The following is a 19,518-nucleotide window of genomic DNA, read 5'->3' on the forward strand; positions in this document are numbered from 1 at the left end:
CTGTTCACCCATACATTATTTGACGGTACTTTAGGGATTTTTGCTTTTGAAATTGGTTCTATTCGTTTTTGTATGGCAGACCTTTGATTTCCATAAAGACAGAGCTTAGGACCTTATAAAGTGTCTAAGAGACCGATTGTTTTGCGGAGTAAGCATAAGTTTCTTTTGGTCGATTACCTTTCGAGCAAAAATAGTCCTTTTTACAGTTGTGGGCTTGGTGGTCAAGCCTTTGAAAAGGAGTGAGGCTAAGGGTGACCTTGTTATGATAGACATGTTGCTGCTTTTCAAATGCAAATTTCTTTGTTATCATGCTAACTAGATACAGGTCTCTATCACAACAGAGTCACTCTTAGCCTCACTCCAGTTCAAAGGCTCGGCCACTAAGCCCGCAACTGCAGAAAGGACTATTGCTCAGGTGCAGCAGACGTGTTCAGCAGCCTTAAACTTTCCAACTAAGAGCTTTCTCGCCTAGGGACTGTATGACTATTTCAGCTCTTCGCCAGCATTCTAATGGAAGTACTGTTAATCACCAATTAAGGAATTGCTGAGCAGTATTTCTTTGTGTTTTTTGTCTATTTGACTGTACAAGGTAGTCCTAAACTATTATGTCTCTAGATAATACTTCTGTGTGAACTTTTGAATGGAAGCCCCTGAGCAGTAATCTTGTGTAAGAGTGCTGTTTATTTCTCCCTGCAAGGAGGGTACCTTTTTGGATTCATGCACTTTAGTGTTTTACCGATCGGTTTCGCGTGGCTGTACAAGTTTTTAGAATGGTTCAGTAATAAAAAAAAAACAAAACAAAACAAAACAAAAAAACAAAAACAAACAGAAATTAAAAACAAAGCAAAACAAAAAAAATTAAAAGCGAGACTATCTTTGATCATGAGTTCATCTATTTCGAAGGAAATAATGTTACAACGCTTTTTCTAAAATTTAGTGGTCAAAGTTTATCACAAATCAACCAAAAATTTCGCTCGTTTAATCTAGTGGCGCAAGTTCCTCTATTCTCCACTTTGGTTCTAGAACAGTAATGACTTCTTCTTCCTCGTTGTCAGGCTCAAGAACAACTTCAACCAGTTCATATCTCCCTCGCATCTCACAGCCGTGATCAAAAACGTATTTACCTTTCCCCTTGGGTTTATCCTGCGAAAATCCCCCGGAATACCGATGGTTAGCATGGATCAATTCCCCGACCTCGTCCATTTTCCCATGGACCCACGTTCCCCGGTACTTAGAGCCTGTCTCTATGTAAGTGTATTCCCCTTGACCGTGACGCTGATTGTCGGCCCACTCCCCCTCGTAAATGTCCCCGTTCGGGTAGGTGTATTTCCCGCGGCCATGACGGACATCGTTGAGCCAGAACCCTTCATATTTGGAGCCATCGGGATAGAGGAATGTTCCCTCGCCGTGTTTTATACCGTTCATGTAGCTTCCAGTGTACCTCGCTCCGTTTTGGAATCTGGAACATGCAATATAATTTAATTGCCTAGCCTAGAATTAAGCGATTAAACGGATTATAAAAGTAAATGGAATTTCATCAAACAGAGAACAAATTATCGGAAAAATTTCATGGTAGCTTTACGACCGCGAAATTTGAAGTAGCTGGCTTTGAATTATCCAAAGTTTTCCAAATTACCTTTTACCCACACTTTTAAAAATGTTTTTTTTTTTCTATAACCAAATGTTTCCAATCGAGTGCGAAAGATAAGAACTTACTTGTAGGTTCCATGACCATGTCTCTTTCCATGCGAATATTCTCCTTCATATAGATCGCCATTTGGCAGCTTTGCTTTTCCTTTCCCATGTCTTTCTTCTTCTTCGTTTCGATCGCCCTCATATTCTCCTAAATATGGAACACCTTCGTCTTCAACGCTTTCTTCATCTGACGACATTTTATGCTCAAAACCCTTTCTTAATTCAGTTCCCCTCGACTCTTATTACCGTGCTTTCTGTTTATAGGCCGTTTCTAAGGCATAATATTGAATTCAATGATTTGAATAAATATTCACTCTTATGTCAATATAGATAAGCGGCCATTGGTTGATAGAAAAGACGAGTCAGGATATTGTTTGCATAAGAGCTCTGTGAGCTGCTAAACTAAAGCAGATTTGCATAAAGCACCAGCGTGGCTGTTAGATTAATTAGAAAAGCCTGCAAAAGCGAAAAAGGTCGGGTTTAACTTTGGAAGAAATTTAAACTCTACCGAAACTTTTTCTCTTCAATTTCTTTTCAATACAGAGCTGTTTTAAGAAACTTCTCTTGACTATGGAACTGCCAAGCATATGCCATGAGGAGTTTGTGATGACTGATCAACTTAACATTGTTTTTGTTTCTTGGTTTACGTTACATCGTGAGCAGGTTGCGTTACATCGTGAGCAGGTTGTGCTTGCATTGTGTTCACAGTCTGAAAGGAATCTAGTTAGAAGATTCTTTGTTGTCATTCACTGGGACGGAAATTTAGCTATAAAGGCATTGCTTATTAAAAAGAGACTGTATACTGCAGACTGCATACCGTACACTTAGTATGTAGCGCCGGCAGACTAGGTTCACTAGTAAAGTACAGACTGAAATGCGAATTTTTTTTTTTTGTCTAAAATTTCAATTTCAAAATTTAACCGCAAACAGTTCAAAACTGTTCTTTGTGATTGGAAAGTCTGCATTATAATTACAAAGACATATAGAGTTGTAATTATACCTAGAATGAATTAAGAACTGAAAAAATAAATGATATGATGACATAAATATTAATGATGATTGATAACAAAGGAAAAAGAAACTACAAATGTTTATGATGATCGCAAAGGCATGATCGAAAACTGGGAAACTGGGCTCTAAATCTTAACTATTTGTTTGTTGCTATGCAACTACGCCAGAAAATAATCGTTTCAAAATGGCGGACGGTAGAGGAGAATGGTCCATCTTCTTTCGATTTTAAATATTTATCCCTGTAGAACGCGTCAAATCGGCTGCAGCAGCGTTGTAAACCATGATTTAATTTAGTTAGTATGGTATTCATGGACAGAATTAGAAGCTTTTCGAAGAGATGTAAGATCTAATAGTCATTCGTTTTCCTAAATAACTCGCCTAGAGCAAGCCGAATTTGTTCGTGCTCTAGAACAGTAGAAGAATGCATTCAAGGGCGCACATGTTACTCGAGAAAGAGTGGTTCAAATTGCAAAAGGAAGAACTTCCTTGGGTAAGTTGCACTTATTACACGCGTACCTTCTAACAATGTTTAGTGAGCATTGTATATTTAGTATGTATTGTGCTCTTGCATGTTAAGTGTGTATTTATGTTCATCGCGATCGTACATTGTTGTTGTTAACATTTATATATCCTGCTTCCTTCATATGATGTGTAACGAGTATAGTGGTCAGAATTCGATGTAGTACACGTAGATATGTGTCGTGGTCAACAAAACGAGCGATAACACGTGTACTGCTAATAACTTTTAAAAATTCAAGGCCTCTATTTTCACGTTAGCGAATAAAACCATTTTGTTATTTCTCACTCGCTCATCATAAGTGGACCTCAATGTTCATCTATTAAGATCATGTTTATATAGATTAAAGTAGAATGTAATTGTAAAAATAGATTGTAATAATATTATTATTTTATCTGATAGATTTACCATGTCTAAATAAAAATAAAGTTCAAGATTTATAAAAGTCAGCACATTGGGACTAGGAGTAGGCTTGTGGTTGTTACTAGGGACCTTAAGAAACCATGACAGCGACGGCAACGAGGACGTGGAAAAACAAGGTGTCTAATTGGCAGAACAATAGCTCAGCACATGCATTTTGAAACTTTGTACATTTCTTAGCCGTCCTATGCAAAACAACAACATGAAATTGCCAAAATTTGCATCGTCTGCGAGCCAAAACCGCGCCAGCAAATTATTTTAAATTTCCATTTGGACCTCAATGCTACTTTTATACGTCATACTAAAGTTGAGCTGTGGCGCCGTATGAGACAGTAAACTCATTTAGCTATTTTTGAAATTCTAACTAAGAGTAGAAATTCATTTTCTAATCGAAGTCTTCCTTGGCATTGCTGTCGGGGTTTCATAAGGTCCCTACTGTTTATACAGCTGAAGCTGAAGCTTGAAACCTGAAATATGTGTGTGTGACTTATGATGGTTTGAGTGGGAGTTACAAGGACAGATTCAGAACTTTTTATTGTGGGGGGGGAGGGTAAAATTTTTATTCAGGAAGTGCATTAAGTTTAATTCACACTGGAGCCTTTACATGTATAAGTTGAGGAATTTTTCAAAAAATGTTAATTGGAAACACTTCATATTGACCTATAATATGCACCCTTGTTTTGCATGAATTTTGACGTGGATAGACAAAATGTAAAATATATCTTTAGGTGTGATGTGGGAAAGGGGGGTGGGAGAGGTAGACCCTCTCTTGAATCCACCACTGAGTCATCATGTACATGGCTTCATACAACTTATTTCTCTCCATTTAGGGCATTAAGGCCAATCCACTAAATGAAGATGTGGACATGTTTACCTGGGAAGGAACCATAAAAGGCCCTAAAGACACAATGTGGGAAGGTACATAATTACTACTGTTGATTTTCTGCTCTTCTCTGCTAAAGCCTCTCTATAAGTCACATGGAAAAATGTCATCCTTGAAAAATAGACAATGTTTTGAGTCTTCAGTACTTTTTGTTAACTCTGTTACTGTCTTCAATAGGTGAATCAAACAGCTAACTTTTCTCCACAAATTCAATACATTATCTAATAAAAGTAAGCGGCAATAATAAAGATATATATCATACTCTGATATAGAACCAAATTCTCATAACAAGCTCATAACAAAGTCTAAAAAAGTTAGAAAGGAGAATCACCCATCTTGTCCTTGGAATTAATAAATTTAACTTTTAAATTGTTCTCAGGTGGTGTTTTCAAGTTATATCTTCAATTTGATGAGTGCTACAATGACAGACCACCAAAGATTTTCTTTCACACAATTCCCTTCCATCCAAATGGTGAGATTATTATTATCATAATGATATTGTTAAGGCTGTGGTGTCAGAATGATATGTAATGATCACAATCAACTTGGGTACTGTTTTCCTGATAAAAAGAGTTTAACTTTGAAATCAATTATAACTATCAGGGAATAAAAAAGTTTCCACCCTCCCCCCCCCTCTGCCAACTTATATAAAAAAATAACCTTATGATTCTTTGAAAGTAACCACAGAGTAGCCTTCTAAAAGTGTTTGAATGTGCCAAAGGGAAAGAGAGCTTCCCTGAATTGTCATAGTTCTCTTTAAGAGGGCTTTAAGCCCATCACAAAAAACCACGATCACCTAAACTTATTGCACCACTCCCTCTTTCAAAAATTGTTTCTATTAGTCTGTACGTTGTGTGTTGTGCATTGAATGTATTCTGAGTTCCTCCTTCCAATACTTATCAAGATTGTCCTTAAATAGCAAAAATTTACAAGCAGCATAACGCTGTCAGTAATGATCACAAAAATTAAATTTGCATCCTTATAGTAGAGAAAATAGATCTTCAGATTTGAACTGTTGAACTGTCTCTTGCTATTGTTGCTTTTTAGTTGATCCAGAAACGGGTCAAGTGTGTACAGACTTCCTTGATGATTCAAATTGTTGGAAAGAGTTTTATTCAGTTTCTTACATGCTGCTCAGTATCCAGGTAAAGAAATAAAATGCAGTTATGTTGTCTGTACATGTAGTTCAAACTTATAAGTTTGTCCTTTTGCGTCTGTAATTCTATTAATACCAACATGTAGTACTTGCTAATTTGAATTTTTTTCCGGCCAAGACATCGTTGTGCCGGTTGCCGTGGCAACATGTAACATTTTTTAATTCAGGTCAAGAGTACCCAAGAGCTAAATTTCTTGTTTAATAATATACATGAAAAAATTTCTCAGTTCTGATTGGTTAAGATGAATGCAGTTTTCAGTTAATTCAGTACAGAAGAGAGTTAATTCAGTGCACAAGAGGGTTAATTCAGTGCAAAGAAAGAAACAAACCGAACATTCTGATTGGTCAGAATGATTGGTCAATGTCAATGTCAAGGTCAATGTCAAGGTCAATGTCAAGGTCAATGTCACTTGCAGGGTTTGAATAAATTATTTTTGCACGTGATGCGCGCGCTTTTCTTCTGCGAAGTTATAAGAAGCTACCTTGTATTTTTTCATGTATATTATTAATACATAATCACATGATTTCTTTGAGCAATTTGGAATAAATAAGCACTTGTAAATTTTTTCAAAGACCACATATTTCACTCGCCCTACGGGCTCATGCAATTTTGTTGTTCTTTGAAAAAATTTACTCGTGCTTATTTATTCCAAATTGCACTTGAAATCATGTGATTACCTATACTAATTTCACAGCTGCTGCTCCCAAATCCTGTTCTTGAGGATGCTGTAAATCCCAGTGCTGCCAGAATTTTTGCTTCTTCGCCAAGTAGTTTCAGACAGACTGTGCTGGACTGTGTTCTTGCTAGTAAGAGAGTTGAAGGTGAGAAGAAATTTACAAAAGTTGGCGTGCTTCTGCTGGCATATACTCGTACAGTTTTGCAGAATTCATCTCAAATTGCATCCAATCTCACAATACATAGGAAATCCTTTTCTGAGAAATGCATAATCTCGACAAAATGGCAAAAGAAAAAGTTATTTTGCTACAGTTGTATTCAAAGAATTCATGTGAACTCTATGAGAACTGCACAATTAAGGGAGGGGTGGGAGGGGAGAAGAGCACAAGGCATGGCAGGGGAAGGAGAGGAAGCAAATATTAGCAGAAGGGGGTGAACAATCTTGGAAGACCCATGAGAACTGCACAGTTAAGGGAGGGGTGGGAGGAGAGAAGAGCACAGGGCATGGTAGGGGAAGGGGAGGAAGTAAATATTAGTATAAGGGGGTGAGCAATCTTGGAAGACCCATACAGTTTAACTCAACTCACCCTTCTTGGTTCTGTTATACACATGCAATACTACTTTTTCTGGGCTTAACGAGACAACGCGTGTGGCAATGTGCAAAAGATTGTGGCAGCATTGCAACGCTTCTCATCTGGCAGTGCTTGATGCATTGAAAACTCGGCGAGACCCTCATTGCATTATTGCAATTTTTGTAAAGAAAAGAATCCCGGGTGGTTATATGAACTGCACTTAGGCCGCGATTTCGAGCCCCACACTCAAGACCTACCCAAATGCAGGCTTTTAGTTCTTGAGCAGCGGCTAGTCATCGAGACTAGAATAGACTGGGCTTCATGTATGCGCATTTGTTATTTAGTTGGCCTCAAACCCCATACGGCCGAGGAAGTCGACCTGACTCGAATGTCCCCAAAAGATTCCGCACCGCCCGAAAGAACTCCTGACGAGAGTAAGAAGAGCTCGAAAATCGGAAAAGTTTCGTTTGACGACTATCACGCCATGTGGAGTGGAATAGCCACAACAAAACCGGTCTCGAGTTCTAACAATCCGCTAAGTGAGGTTCTCAAAGCCGATTCCAATCTGCAAGTCACACACTTTGGACTGCCGCAACAGGAATTACACGAAGAAATTCACAAACAACTGACTGAGCATAACGCCGTAATGTACGGCAACTTTGATACTGGACGAGATGGCCGGGACTTGACGGAACTGAAGTCTACTAGGATTCAATTGCTGAAACAGATTTACCTGCCCAAACAGCAAGGTATAGTTAGTGCCAGTGTTTTTCGCGTTAACAGTTCTTTTGCACACTAATTACCTCGTCTCAGACAACCTAAGTTATGTGGATTGGAGGGGGGGGGGGGAGAAGGAGCTGTGAAACAATGATTGCTAGGACAATCATGATAGGTGTGTCGCTGAATCAAATAAATAGAAAGGTTGAATTTGGGCTCCGCATGTTTTTCGGAGAAAAGCTTTAAGTTTTTAAGTTCGTCTACAGCAAACCCGAACGCAGAATGGTTTCTTAACAACTTTAGTGTTAAAGAGCTTATTTGTTTGTAACAGGAAATAATCTATGTTGTACTCAACACCGATAATGTAACTACAAAATACGGAGCAGAAAGATGTAGAATTCACTTTCTTCAAGGTCTTCTTTTTTTCGTCTCATGTGCAGTTTATGTGTGAGCAGTTTTAACTAATAATGGTTTATGAGTTGATTGTTCGCCATTCAACGAACGCTTAAAGCCAGAACCCTCTTGAATAAAAACTGATTTCGCCCCAAACTGCATTGGCATAAGACACAAACACATGAAAAACTTAGAGATTTATAGCCTTTTTGGCGCGTGTTTAATTGGATTTTTAGCTCAAAGGGCACTCCGTAAATTATGTATCATGCGAATTCTCTTCGTAAGTCTTGCGGTGAATCGAGGTGTGTTTTTTTTTTTTTTTTTTTGCCTTATAATTTTATAACAGATAGAAGTAATGGTTTTTAATCAAATCTTTCAATTGGATTCAAAGAGTTCTTATTTAGTTTCTTTTTTATTTATGGTTACTCAGGAGGTCTTTCCGGCACGGACACTCCTGTATCAAGAACTCATACATGTGCCCCTTCACCATCGGCAACAATTGCGAGGGGCCTGGAGCCTCATGACCAGGAGGTCGAGGAGCTGTTGGCGTGGACTAATACGTTGCCTTAGTAACTACGAAGTTGATACGACGAAGTATGTGAAGTGACAGCCGCGTCCTAGTTGGCGCCAAAACTGACGTGTTTAATTAACTGTTCTTATTGAGCACTGGTGGACCGAACCACCAGAATTTTTTCACGCGTGTGTGAATGAAGACGTTTTGCGGGGAAGGGGTACCGCAAACATCAATTGTCAAACGCTTTATTATTTCAAAAATAAAATAGAACGAAAGGAAGAGTGAAAAGGGTGTGTTTTGGTTCGTAGTGTGCGACTCGAGGTAGGCGCCATCATTTTGTTTACATGGCTTTACAAGAGCAGTGCTGAGCTATTATTCTGCCAACTAGATCTTTTGTTACGCCATGTCTTCGTTGCCGTTGCCGTTGCCGTCGTGGTTTGCTGAAGGTCCCTAATAGTAAGACCACAAATGCAGAAATACACGCGTGTTTTTTTATTTTATTCTCATTTTTAATGCATGAAGATACCTATTCCAAACGCTGAATAGTTTTTAGTTTTCGGTTAAGAGAAGCCTAACTTACATATGACAACGTTCTCTTTATCTTATTTTTGTTTATATATACAGCCCTTACTTGTACATTTGAATTAGCTTCATTTATATCGGGCCTCGTTGTCCCTAAAAATAATCAAAGTTATAACTACGGGCACATGCGTTTGTCGAAGACTGTATCTTGTGGATCAACCAAATTTAACGTATGGAGGGGGCTGCATTTGAGTTCCCTGCAAAAGAAAAAGAACAAAAATCGACTTTGTTGATAAACTGACGTGACACATTTTATCACAAGTCAGCAACTCTAGAATGTTTATAACTTAAATTCAACTACAAGAATAACGATGACCACAAACTCGATGCTTATTCTGAAAAACTTTTACTTTAGGTTGTGTCACAGCTCTGAAGGATTCTAATGATCTGCCCTCTTAATAATAATAATAATAATAATAATAACAATAATAATTAATGATAATAATTAATGGTAATAATAATAATAATAATTAATGATAATAATAATTATAATAATCATAATAACCTGGCCAGAAAGCACGTAGGAAGAGGTCTCAAGTGAGTAGAGTCAACGTACAAGACTATCAAGGTGAAGACTGCAATTAAGCTGTACGCAAGTGAAGATCCAACTATGCGCATGGTACGAGAGTTCGAGGAAAAGTGCGAGAGAACTGGAAGACGATCTTTGAAGAAAGATGCCGAGAGATATGCTTCGGAAAGAGGACCTCATCTGAAGTTAAGGTACCCGTGCTCAACTACTAACACCGAAGAAGGAGAAAAGTTACTTGGAGGGAAAGTGGGGGCTACGATGAGGATCAAGGAAGAAGAAAGTAGGACTGAGGAGGTACGCCAACGGAAATGGCAACGAAAGTTGATTAAAGCAAGATGGGATGATGCGGATGTGATTGGCTGTTTCAGTTGGCTACGCCGCTGGAAACTGCGCCCACGCACAGTGGCCGGAGTTTACGAACGATATCAGCAGCTACTCCCCACTAAGATTTACCAACAGTATAAGACAAAGACAAGCAACAACACAGACGTCAAGTGTCGTATGTGCGGAAAAGCTGTGGAGAGCGTCCCCCATGTTTTGAGTGGATGTGGCGCACTAGCACATAGCAAGTACAAGACCAGGCACGACGCAGCCCTGAAAGTTCTATTCTTCGATCTGCTCTCTGATATGGGCCTAATAGAAAGTGCGCCATCTTGGTGCTCGCCTGAAACACCAAGCCAGAGTACAAGAATGATCGAGCCAGCGCCTTCTGGGATGTGCCAGGTGTATGCAGAGAAGACGGAAATAAGAGCAAACCGGATCGATGCAAGAGTTGTGAATAAGCAGAAGAAGGTGCTACTACTAGAGATGAGTTTCCCGTGGATGGCAAACAGGAAACAGAAGGAAGAAGAGAAAACCTCGAAGTATGCACCGCTTAGATGGGAGATGCGTCAGCAGTACCCACACTATAAGGTTGCACAGCACGACATCATCATCGATGTCCTCGGGGGCGTATCAAGAGAGACACTAGATAGTATCAAAGAACTCGAAGGCGTCAGGGCAGATAAGATTTTACTGGATATGCAAAAGGCAGTCATCTCATGTACCCTTAACATTGCACGGAGTTTCAAAGTTCTCTCTGCGTAGGACTTATGAACTGGCCAAACTTTTACCCACACAATTCACATCTTTTTGGGTATCTTATATCATTTGAGAATTTCTTTAATTTACTTATTATTTTAGGCTATGGTAATGACAAGCTACGAGATTGCGCCTTGTCAATATCTCATTTAAGGAGGCATCCTTACGTTTTACTGCCCATAATAATAATAATAATAATTATAAGTTTTTTGGGCGCATTTAGAAAACTTAATACGCTTACATTACTAAATAGAAAAGTAGTAATAAATTAGTTGATACCTATAAAATGTTTCTCATAACAGTAATAGATAGTCAATTATTTATAATTCCCCTTTTGTACTCTGGAAACGACTACTGATTTCCCTTCCGTTCTCCCTGAAAACCATGTAAACCCCTTCAAAATACCGCCTCTCCCTCCTTCACCCCCAAGAAGTTAATATTGACTGGTTGTTTACTTACCACGTATCCACCCATTTGAAACGCTGAAGGATCCAGGCGAAGAGTCTCGATGTATGAGTACACCACAACAACAAAGTAGACCTGATAACAAATAAAAGAATAAAATAGAAACAAAATAAAAAATTGATGTCAAAAAAATATAACATAAACAAATATGACATGAATTAAAAGACTAAAAAATGATATTGAAATATATTCTAAAACAAATTTCGTAACATAACTTAACACGGTCCATTTTGGGCCATAATAGTTGTTTCATGGAACTGACCATTTACAAAGGAGATAGTGACTGAATCATAGACTTACTGAATGGGCCAACTGACGGACTGACCGACTCACTGACTGACAGATTGACTGCTTGACTAAATGACTGAGTGCCTGATTGACTGTCTGATTGATTGATTGACTGCCTGACTAAATGACTGATGATTGATTGACTGCCTGACTAATTGACTAACTAACTTAACGAGCGAATGACTGATTGATAAACTGACTAAATGGCTGACTGGCTGATAAACTGTTTGACTGGTTGACTTGCAGACTAAATGACAGACTTACGGAATGAACGAATGACTGTCTAAACAAAGAAAGGAACGGGCGAAGCAAGACCGAATGAACTAATGAAACGGAATATATATCACAGCTCTAACTTTGGAACAGAACACTAATAGGGATTGTAATTTTCTTAAACTCTTCTAGATTCTGGAATTAAAGCTAAATCAGTTTGCAGAGGTAAAACACTATAACGGGGATTGTCATTTCCTTTAAACTCTTCTGGATTCTGGAATTAAAGCTAAATCAGTGTGCAGGGGTAAAACTCACCATTAACAGCCATCCCAAGATCTCAACAGCGAAAAATATCGTGAACTATGAAGAAATTGACGAGGTAAAAATATACTTTAGTATGTAGGTCAAAGCAAAAGTCTTCTAGGATAATAATTTCAGCTTGGAAATTCTCTAAGTTATCAAGTTTCCGCTTTATCCTAAGCTCTCAAGAAGACAATGAAATATCGTCCTCTTTTTCATTATAGTCTACGAATGGCGCCCCCCCCCCCCCTCAAACTCATTACCAAGCTTAAAATTTACCGTCTTTCTTAATCTAGTTAAACAATTGTCAAAAAGTATATTCACGGAAGGAAAAGACTTACCCCGTCCCAAATAGCGATGAGAAAAATGGTCACTCCGAAGCTGTAGCAAAGCGAAAAGATTTGCCAGAAAAACCAAGGATATGCCAGATATCTGTTCAACTGGTGGTTAAAAAACAAAAGACAAATTAAAACAAGGCAGATATCTGTTCGAGGGGGGCATTGGGGCCTCTGGGAAACCGCAAAACCGGAGAAAAAACCTCCAAAACCGACAAAAAAAGGCAGCAAAACCGAAAACCGCATGCAATCCTGACAAAACCGCTACATCTTAACCTTTGAAGGGGTCAAAAAGGAAAAACCAAAAACCGCATCAGAGTTTTCGTGAAAACCGAAAACCGAATGTAAAAACACGTAAAATCCGCAAGCCGCTCTGAACATCAAAACCGAAAAACCGAACCTTTTCCGCCCAAAAACCGAAAAACCAATCCAAAAAACAGTCAAAACCGCAAAACTCCTGCCAGTTCCTGTAACGCACATTTGGAATTAAAACAACGATTGTAGCTATCTGTTGAAGACTCACTTTCGCCCGATCGAAGAAATAAACAAGATGCCACAAAATGAAGAAGCGACATTGCGTCATAGTTTTCTTACCGTGCCGTAAGAAATCAACAGCGAGACATTGACTAACACTGTAACGACGGTAAATGCTATGGCAACCACACTCAATTTGAGTACAGCTGCAAAGAAAGGCAATAAAATAGCTTGAAATTTAAATTAAATAGCGTTCAGTAAGGCCCTTTCCCTCGAAGAAGTTCTCACTTGCAAATTGGTGGAGGGATATCAGAAGACTAGTGAAGAAAGACGCGGAGTTTTGTTCGCGAGCCTTAAGAAGTTTTTGAAAATTTATAGTTACCAAGACCTCTCATTAGTTGGCCACATTTCAGATATTCAAAAATAGCTGTCATATTATATTTTTGGATCACGTCAGAAGAGGTCATTTCAAGAGTTAAGTGGCTCATTTGCGTTGTTTAGTGCGCAACAAAGAGTTCGTTTTGTAGAGCTATTTTTTCTTTCGAATTTGATGATCTCGTAGCATCGAGAGTAAAACCCATATTCGGCGAGCGCTCCTAAATTGTAAAGGAGCATTTGATGCTCTCTGTGTACAGCCAGTTTATAAACATGCTTTACATACCTTCTTTGTATTTATCAGAGATTGGCACTGTCTTGAGTGCTTCAGCTTCCTTGGCCCGGTCAGCCTTGTAGTCCTTAACATTCTGATATATTGCGAGTCCACTCAAGAGCTACATGATAAGACAAATAATGGCCTTTTAGCGCTTTAACAAGGTTAGTCTGCGAACATGACCTGTGTATCGCAGGATTATTAACCCCATCCTGAGGCCCAACTCAGTGTCGAATACTTTTAAGCAATAGCATAGTATGATTCTTTCAAGTCTTGCGTGCCTCCGAACAACGTGTTTTGCAGTTGCAACTAATCTACGGAACAGGCGCACAAGGTGAGCGTGAAAAGAGAGTGCTTACAGAAAGTTTTTGTTTACACATCTCGGATTACCTTTTGAAGCCTACAAAATGCGCGTCCTATCGATTAATAGCGCTTTATACTAATGACGTCATGAAATTTTAGACCCCCCGCGTGACTCAGACAAACAAACTCCACTTCTTTGAGAACCACAAGGGAAATGGCGAGTAGTTCGCTTATTCCCTTACAGTTCTGACCGAAGAGGACGGCGTTCCTGGCTCCAAATTTGAAAGACAACCGGAAGAATACACTGTAGACCAGCTAAAACGGTGGTTAAAATGTAGGGGCTTAAAATTAAGCGGTAAACGAGAAGAACTTGTACAGACTGTGTGAGATGCGGGAATTATCACACCCTTGATCCGGCAATCGATCATGGAAAATGGTTTGCTGCCAAAGTTTTTCAAGAAAATTCTGATGTGAACAATGTAAAAAGGGGGTTGACAGGCCTACACGACTCCCCAGCGCGTGTTTAGAATAGCCTATTCAAAGTTTGGCTCTCACGAGCATGTTTTTGAGCGATCGCCCTCTTTTGTAAGATACGAGCGGCGGATTTTTGTATATTTCGCTCAATACTGATTGTGTTTCTATTAAATGCCAGTTCATGTAGTTTATGTAGTTAATGTTCAGGCAGTTGTCATTGAATAATTTCTGTTTCTTTGACGCTGAATTTTCTCTTTCTTTCGGTGCTTTCCTCTAAGGAGCATGTGCTCAACTTACTTGCGCTGCTCTTAGATTTGCCTTTAGTGGATCGGGAAATTCGGCTGTTGGACCTTTTTCGCCGGGCCAGTGAAGAGCACAAATATAACTTAAGTGTTTCTTGTTATGTTTTTCTCCGTAAAAAACTCATGCGAACAAGCCACCAGCCAACGCTTGCACTTTGCCATGTCTCGCGAAGGTTTTGGGAAAGGAATGAATACTTTCTTCCCTAATTCCTTTCACTCTTTGAGTGATTTTGGCCATTTATCTGCATATCTTGAGTCTGTCTTACACTCAACCCAACAACAGTGTTTGGTACCAACCATGCCCCTTCCTTTCAGAACGCCAAGTCATTTTTTGACGAAATATTCCGTCGTTTTGTTTTAATTTTACAGCTCTCGCTCATACATTTCTTTAAGCTGGTCGCAATGTTTGTCTGAGTCTGTGCGGGGGGTCTCATAGGTTATCACGTAGCAAAATCTATTTTTAGTAATAGTATAAAGCGCCATTGCAATCTGGCTCGCACGTCTCAAATTTCCGGTTTTCACTGTCGCACCATCATCAAAACCATTCAACAAAGAAAGCCATGAATCAAAGAGATAAAAAAAAAGAAGATGAATATTCCAACAGTCTCGTTAAGATTCAGGTCTGTGCAATTTTTTCGTGTGGGAGATATTCGAAGAATCCATCAGGCTTTGTATGTCAAATCAATATTTGTGTCCCTCTGCGGCCGTCATTTTACCATCGGGTCACGCAAAAGTTTAGAAATTCAAACTTGCAGTAAATGGTTTGGACCCGGGGGTAACATGTGAAGGTGTAGTCTGATCGTCCGGGTGAGTGTAGTCCTGAGAAGGACTGTTGTCGGTGGTAGTAACTGACGTTTCGACAACCTGTGCGGAAGTCATCATCAGAGTCAAGTGAATGATTGTTGTCAGTAGAATGTTCTTATTCCAGTTATTCCGCACAGGTTGTCGAAACGTCAGTCAATACCACCGACAACAGTCCTTCTCAGGACTACACTCACCCGGACGATCAGACTACACCTTCACAAATTCAAACTTGTTTATCACAAGACGAAAAATCCAATCAGCTGTTCTGATAACTAGCTAAACTAAAATTTCAAAAAAGATGATAATTCCTTCGTTTCTAATTCCGATGACGTCACGTGGAAACCAAAGGCGCTTTCCATTTGACCAAAATTTTCGAGATTTCCCGTCTGAAATCGAACTGAACGGAACACGTTTTGAGTGTGCCCTTTTGGATACGGTCGGACGCGTTCCATTCGGCCAGCGAAAATACCGATATTTTGAACCCGTGATTTTTATTGAATGGAAAGCACAACAAGAATACTTTTATGAAATCATATCGGGGTTTCGAATTCCACTGTAATGTAACGTTACGAACAGTAACTTATTTGATCACACGGTTGATTTCATAAGCGCACCATTATACACGTGTTTGGCATCTTTTCAACGCTAGAGGGCAACTTTCTTCTCATCTTACAAAGCTCTCATTGTCAATCGTTTTCACTGTTTACTGCTCTGAAAGGTTTGTTTCCTCGCAGCAGATCGATCTAATGCATATAATGGTGTTTTTCTATCAGAGAACGAGATCGTTTTTAAATAATTTCCGTTTTATACAAGTGAAAATAGTCTTCACTTAAATAAAGCAGCGTTTGGTCTCGGGCCGAAGGTCTCAGACATTCAAGCAATCTCGTGGTACATGGCTCTTACGGCCTCGTTCGCAAAATTTACGTTAGAAGTCTGGCCCTCTTCCGCAGAAGGAGACACAACAGCACATTTACGAATTTTAACCAAATATAAATGTAATTATTTCCTTGAAGGAAAAGCGTGCCAAATTGAAAAACTAGACTTCTGTCTGCAAATAAGACACTTCCAAAGTTGAACAGAATTTCAACTGGAAACTACGTCAAAGGAGAGAAAGAGTTTTAATTAGTTACGTGTCGAAAGCCACAAAAAATGACGCTCTTGCGACATGATAATTTGCTTCGGTGGAATTTATGTGAGCATGCGATGAAAACGGAAATTTTCTGAAATTCATTCAAGGCGGTTTCCCTGTAATCTCCCCTCCGTTTCAATTAGATTTCGATTCCAGCTGCGCCGCTAGAAATTACCAAGAAACAACTAGCTACGTACGATCGCTTCTGACATTCGATAACAAACGTTGAAAATTCTTATGGAAATCAAAGATACATACAAAGCCGAAGAGGCCGATGAGCAGAATGCCCGTGCGCAGGTCACATCCACAACAGCAAGTCCGCACAAGAATCGCCATAGCTTGAGCCTACTCGTTGCTTTCTAAACGTGATGTGAAGAAATAGGGTGTCAAGACACTGTTCGCTATTCGCTCTTCTTTATCTGGGCGCTGTCATCCCTGAACTCGGAAAGATATCGAGAAGGCATTGGAAGTCAACGTCAATCAAGACATATACCGGCCAATCGGAGTTGAGAGCACGTTTAATCTGTTTGCATTCTGTTCCATCATCTTGTTAATTTTGAATATGTAAAGGCGGAAGCACGCCACGTTAGCTTTGAAAACCGAATTAACTGAAGGTAATTGAGAACAGTCTGAAGATAATAAAACGGCATGACTTCCACTGAATGGTCAATAAACAGACGAAGCTTCTAATGTTCATCTTGTTCTTAACGGTTGCGCCACTCTCGTTTAATGAACATTGAGCAAAACAATAAGCAACAGCTTGTCAGGAATCTTCCAATTGCTTCTAACATGACCCACAGATTCGACTCACTTAACTATTTTTAATGTCCCAAACCCAAAAACTCGCTCAATCACACGTCGCCTCGCACATTGTTATTTTTTCTTAAAATCTAATCTTACATCACGTGATAACAGCCAATCAATGGGTAACGAGCAGAACAAAGGGAACAAAGTTCACTTCCACAGCGTGACAGTCACGCAGTCCAATTCTCAACAAGCTGATGAGCGGTCATTTAATCTGCTGACTCATTGGGTAGTCAAACTATCTTGCAGGATAAGAGTATTTTTTTTTCCATCAGAGTGCAAGCGAACGTGAAGAGCGACGATTTCTGCCATTGCTCGTGGCGCGTATTTCGCGCCTCGCTTTGCAGCTTGGCTTCAAAAAGAGGCAAAAATATCTGTCTTGTAGACTTATTGATAATTGCTCCTAGAAGGTCCTACTTAACCCTTTGATCCTTGCAGTGACTAGCATCTAATTTCTTCTTACAATAACACTCCTGGATCACACAATAAGGTCGGGAGAATGAAGGAAATGATCACCAACTACAGAAGCTTTTGCTCGCAAGTTAAACAATTCTCCTTGTCAACGCCTTAGGAAATGTATAGAGAACAGTATGGAGAATATGCTCACTGATGTTATAGTGTGAAGAGTACATAAAAAAACTCTGTGTTCAAATCCCCGATTGATATATTGCAATGCAAACATGCACGCCTCATGCGAAAGACCTTTGCGAGAAGTAGTTTTGGTTTCAAATTTGCGGCTACTTGTCGGCTATAATGAAATAGTGGAGGACAATTTGTCTTGTCACCCCGGGTAAACTCATCGACTTGACTAGATCGTCGATACTGTCCATCTTCACTGTTTCAATGGATTTTTACAAATATCCTTACCCGTTGTACCTTAGTATGTGTGAAGAGTTGGTGTTAGAACTATGGGGAGAACCTGTTGAGAGAGATTTGACTAGGGTCCAGGTTGACCGCGCATTAACGGTCTCTCAGCTGCACAAGAAGTTCCTTCCACGCATTAGAAGAATTCAGAACGGCCGTTAATTTGAAATTCCCGCTGGATTGGTTGCTCAACAAACCATATTTTGGAATCGTTACGGTGGCCAATTTACCACTTCAACTTTGTTGATATATCCAAATTATTTCTTTACTCCCACCGACGCAGCCCCAAACAGTTTCTTTCGAAACTATCAGCCTTTTTACATATTTTGTGGGATTTTCTTCGGTGAACTTAAAGAGCAACTATTTGGCTTTCGTGCTGCCGAGTTTTGACTCGAGGGAAAGTATTTAAGTGTTGTTATCGATCGATTTTGGCGAGCATGTGTCAACAGAAGTTTCCGACCTTCCCGTATTTTATGCACGGTAATTTAGGGCGTCAAGCTAAAACACATCAAAACGGCCTCAAATCGGGAGGAGAACAACACAGACTATTCTCTATGAAGGTAAGACTATTTCTTTGATTATTTCACACAACTTTACCTTTACGGAGCTCAAAAGCAAGTCCAACTAAACCACTATACAAACTCTTCAATTATTCACTGTGAAAGAGCCTGTGACAGAGCTTGGGCCACCTGTGGCTTCGGTGCTAAACTTTGGAACTCCATTTGCGATGCTCTTCGTCAACTCCCGAAGAGAGCTTTCAAAAAAACTCTTCAAGGACATGTTATTTTCGTTCCTAGAGGCTGAGGATTACTATGTTGAATCGCCCCTTCTATTTAAAAAAATTACTAATTATAAACTGGCTTTATAATTTATATTCTACATTAGTATAATTTCAGAGCTGAGAAAAGAGTTTCCAGCAATCTGATTGGTCGAGCGGTTCCTTATATGACGCTATATAAACTGCTCCACGCGGTTTATATAAAATGTTAAAATAAAAAGTTAATAAATGTTACTAAAATGTTATGATTTTAGAAATTTCTCTGTTGTTCAGCTCTGAAATTATACTAAAACAATTATTCGCCTCAGGTTCGTTGAATATTGTCGAATAATCCCCTCGACTTCGTCTCGAGGATTATTCGACGATATTCACCTCGCCTTCGGCGAATAATTGTTAAATGTAGTGTTACTATTTTCTTATGTTTAATGATGCAGTTGTATATACGAGTTTCAGGTGGCTGTCTTTTTCAGGAAATGTTATTAATTTATGTTTAAGCTTTATTTGTACTCTATCACCAGTGCTGTACCTCTAATTCTCGCCCGCCTCGACTTGCTCCTGCCATTTGCGGGCGTGAACGATCTTCATGAACAT

At 39.4% G+C, this 19,518-nt stretch overlaps 3 protein-coding genes across 4 annotated transcripts; 1 reads left to right on the plus strand and 2 right to left on the minus strand.

Annotated features, from left to right (window-relative positions):
• Positions 1 to 661: 661 nt before the first annotated feature.
• Positions 662 to 1,985, minus strand: LOC111321194 (radial spoke head 1 homolog). The gene is made up of 2 exons (XM_022924006.2): positions 1,717 to 1,985; positions 662 to 1,459 (listed from the first exon to the last, which is right to left on the minus strand). The coding sequence occupies exons 1-2, from the start codon at positions 1,890 to 1,892 to the stop codon at positions 979 to 981; spliced, it is 657 nt and encodes a 218-aa protein (XP_022779741.2). The 5' UTR covers positions 1,893 to 1,985; the 3' UTR covers positions 662 to 978.
• Positions 1,986 to 2,866: 881 nt separating this feature from the next.
• LOC111321176 (ubiquitin-conjugating enzyme E2 U) lies at positions 2,867 to 8,842 on the plus strand. Of its 2 annotated transcripts, XM_088737952.1 has the most exons (8): positions 2,867 to 3,196; positions 3,626 to 3,762; positions 4,474 to 4,561; positions 4,906 to 4,998; positions 5,574 to 5,671; positions 6,378 to 6,504; positions 7,275 to 7,679; positions 8,471 to 8,842. In XM_088737952.1, the coding sequence occupies exons 2-8, from the start codon at positions 3,727 to 3,729 to the stop codon at positions 8,608 to 8,610; spliced, it is 987 nt and encodes a 328-aa protein (XP_088594078.1). In that variant the 5' UTR covers positions 2,867 to 3,196; positions 3,626 to 3,726; the 3' UTR covers positions 8,611 to 8,842. The 2 variants fall into 2 exon arrangements, with proteins under 2 accessions (XP_088594078.1, XP_022779719.2); XM_022923984.2 differs by lacking the exon at positions 3,626 to 3,762.
• Positions 8,843 to 9,031: 189 nt separating this feature from the next.
• LOC111321177 (uncharacterized) lies at positions 9,032 to 16,925 on the minus strand. Its single transcript, XM_088737954.1, has 7 exons — positions 16,740 to 16,925; positions 13,482 to 13,590; positions 12,941 to 13,026; positions 12,353 to 12,451; positions 12,027 to 12,071; positions 11,205 to 11,285; positions 9,032 to 9,333 (listed from the first exon to the last, which is right to left on the minus strand). Exons 1-7 carry the CDS (start codon positions 16,815 to 16,817, stop codon positions 9,292 to 9,294), a joined length of 540 nt encoding a protein of 179 aa, XP_088594080.1. The 5' UTR covers positions 16,818 to 16,925; the 3' UTR covers positions 9,032 to 9,291.
• Between the last annotated feature and the right edge of the window lie 2,593 nt (positions 16,926 to 19,518).

This window comes from Stylophora pistillata, chromosome 11 (genome assembly GCF_964205215.1).
Source record: "Stylophora pistillata chromosome 11, jaStyPist1.2, whole genome shotgun sequence".
Taxonomy (NCBI): Eukaryota; Metazoa; Cnidaria; class Anthozoa; order Scleractinia; family Pocilloporidae; genus Stylophora; species Stylophora pistillata.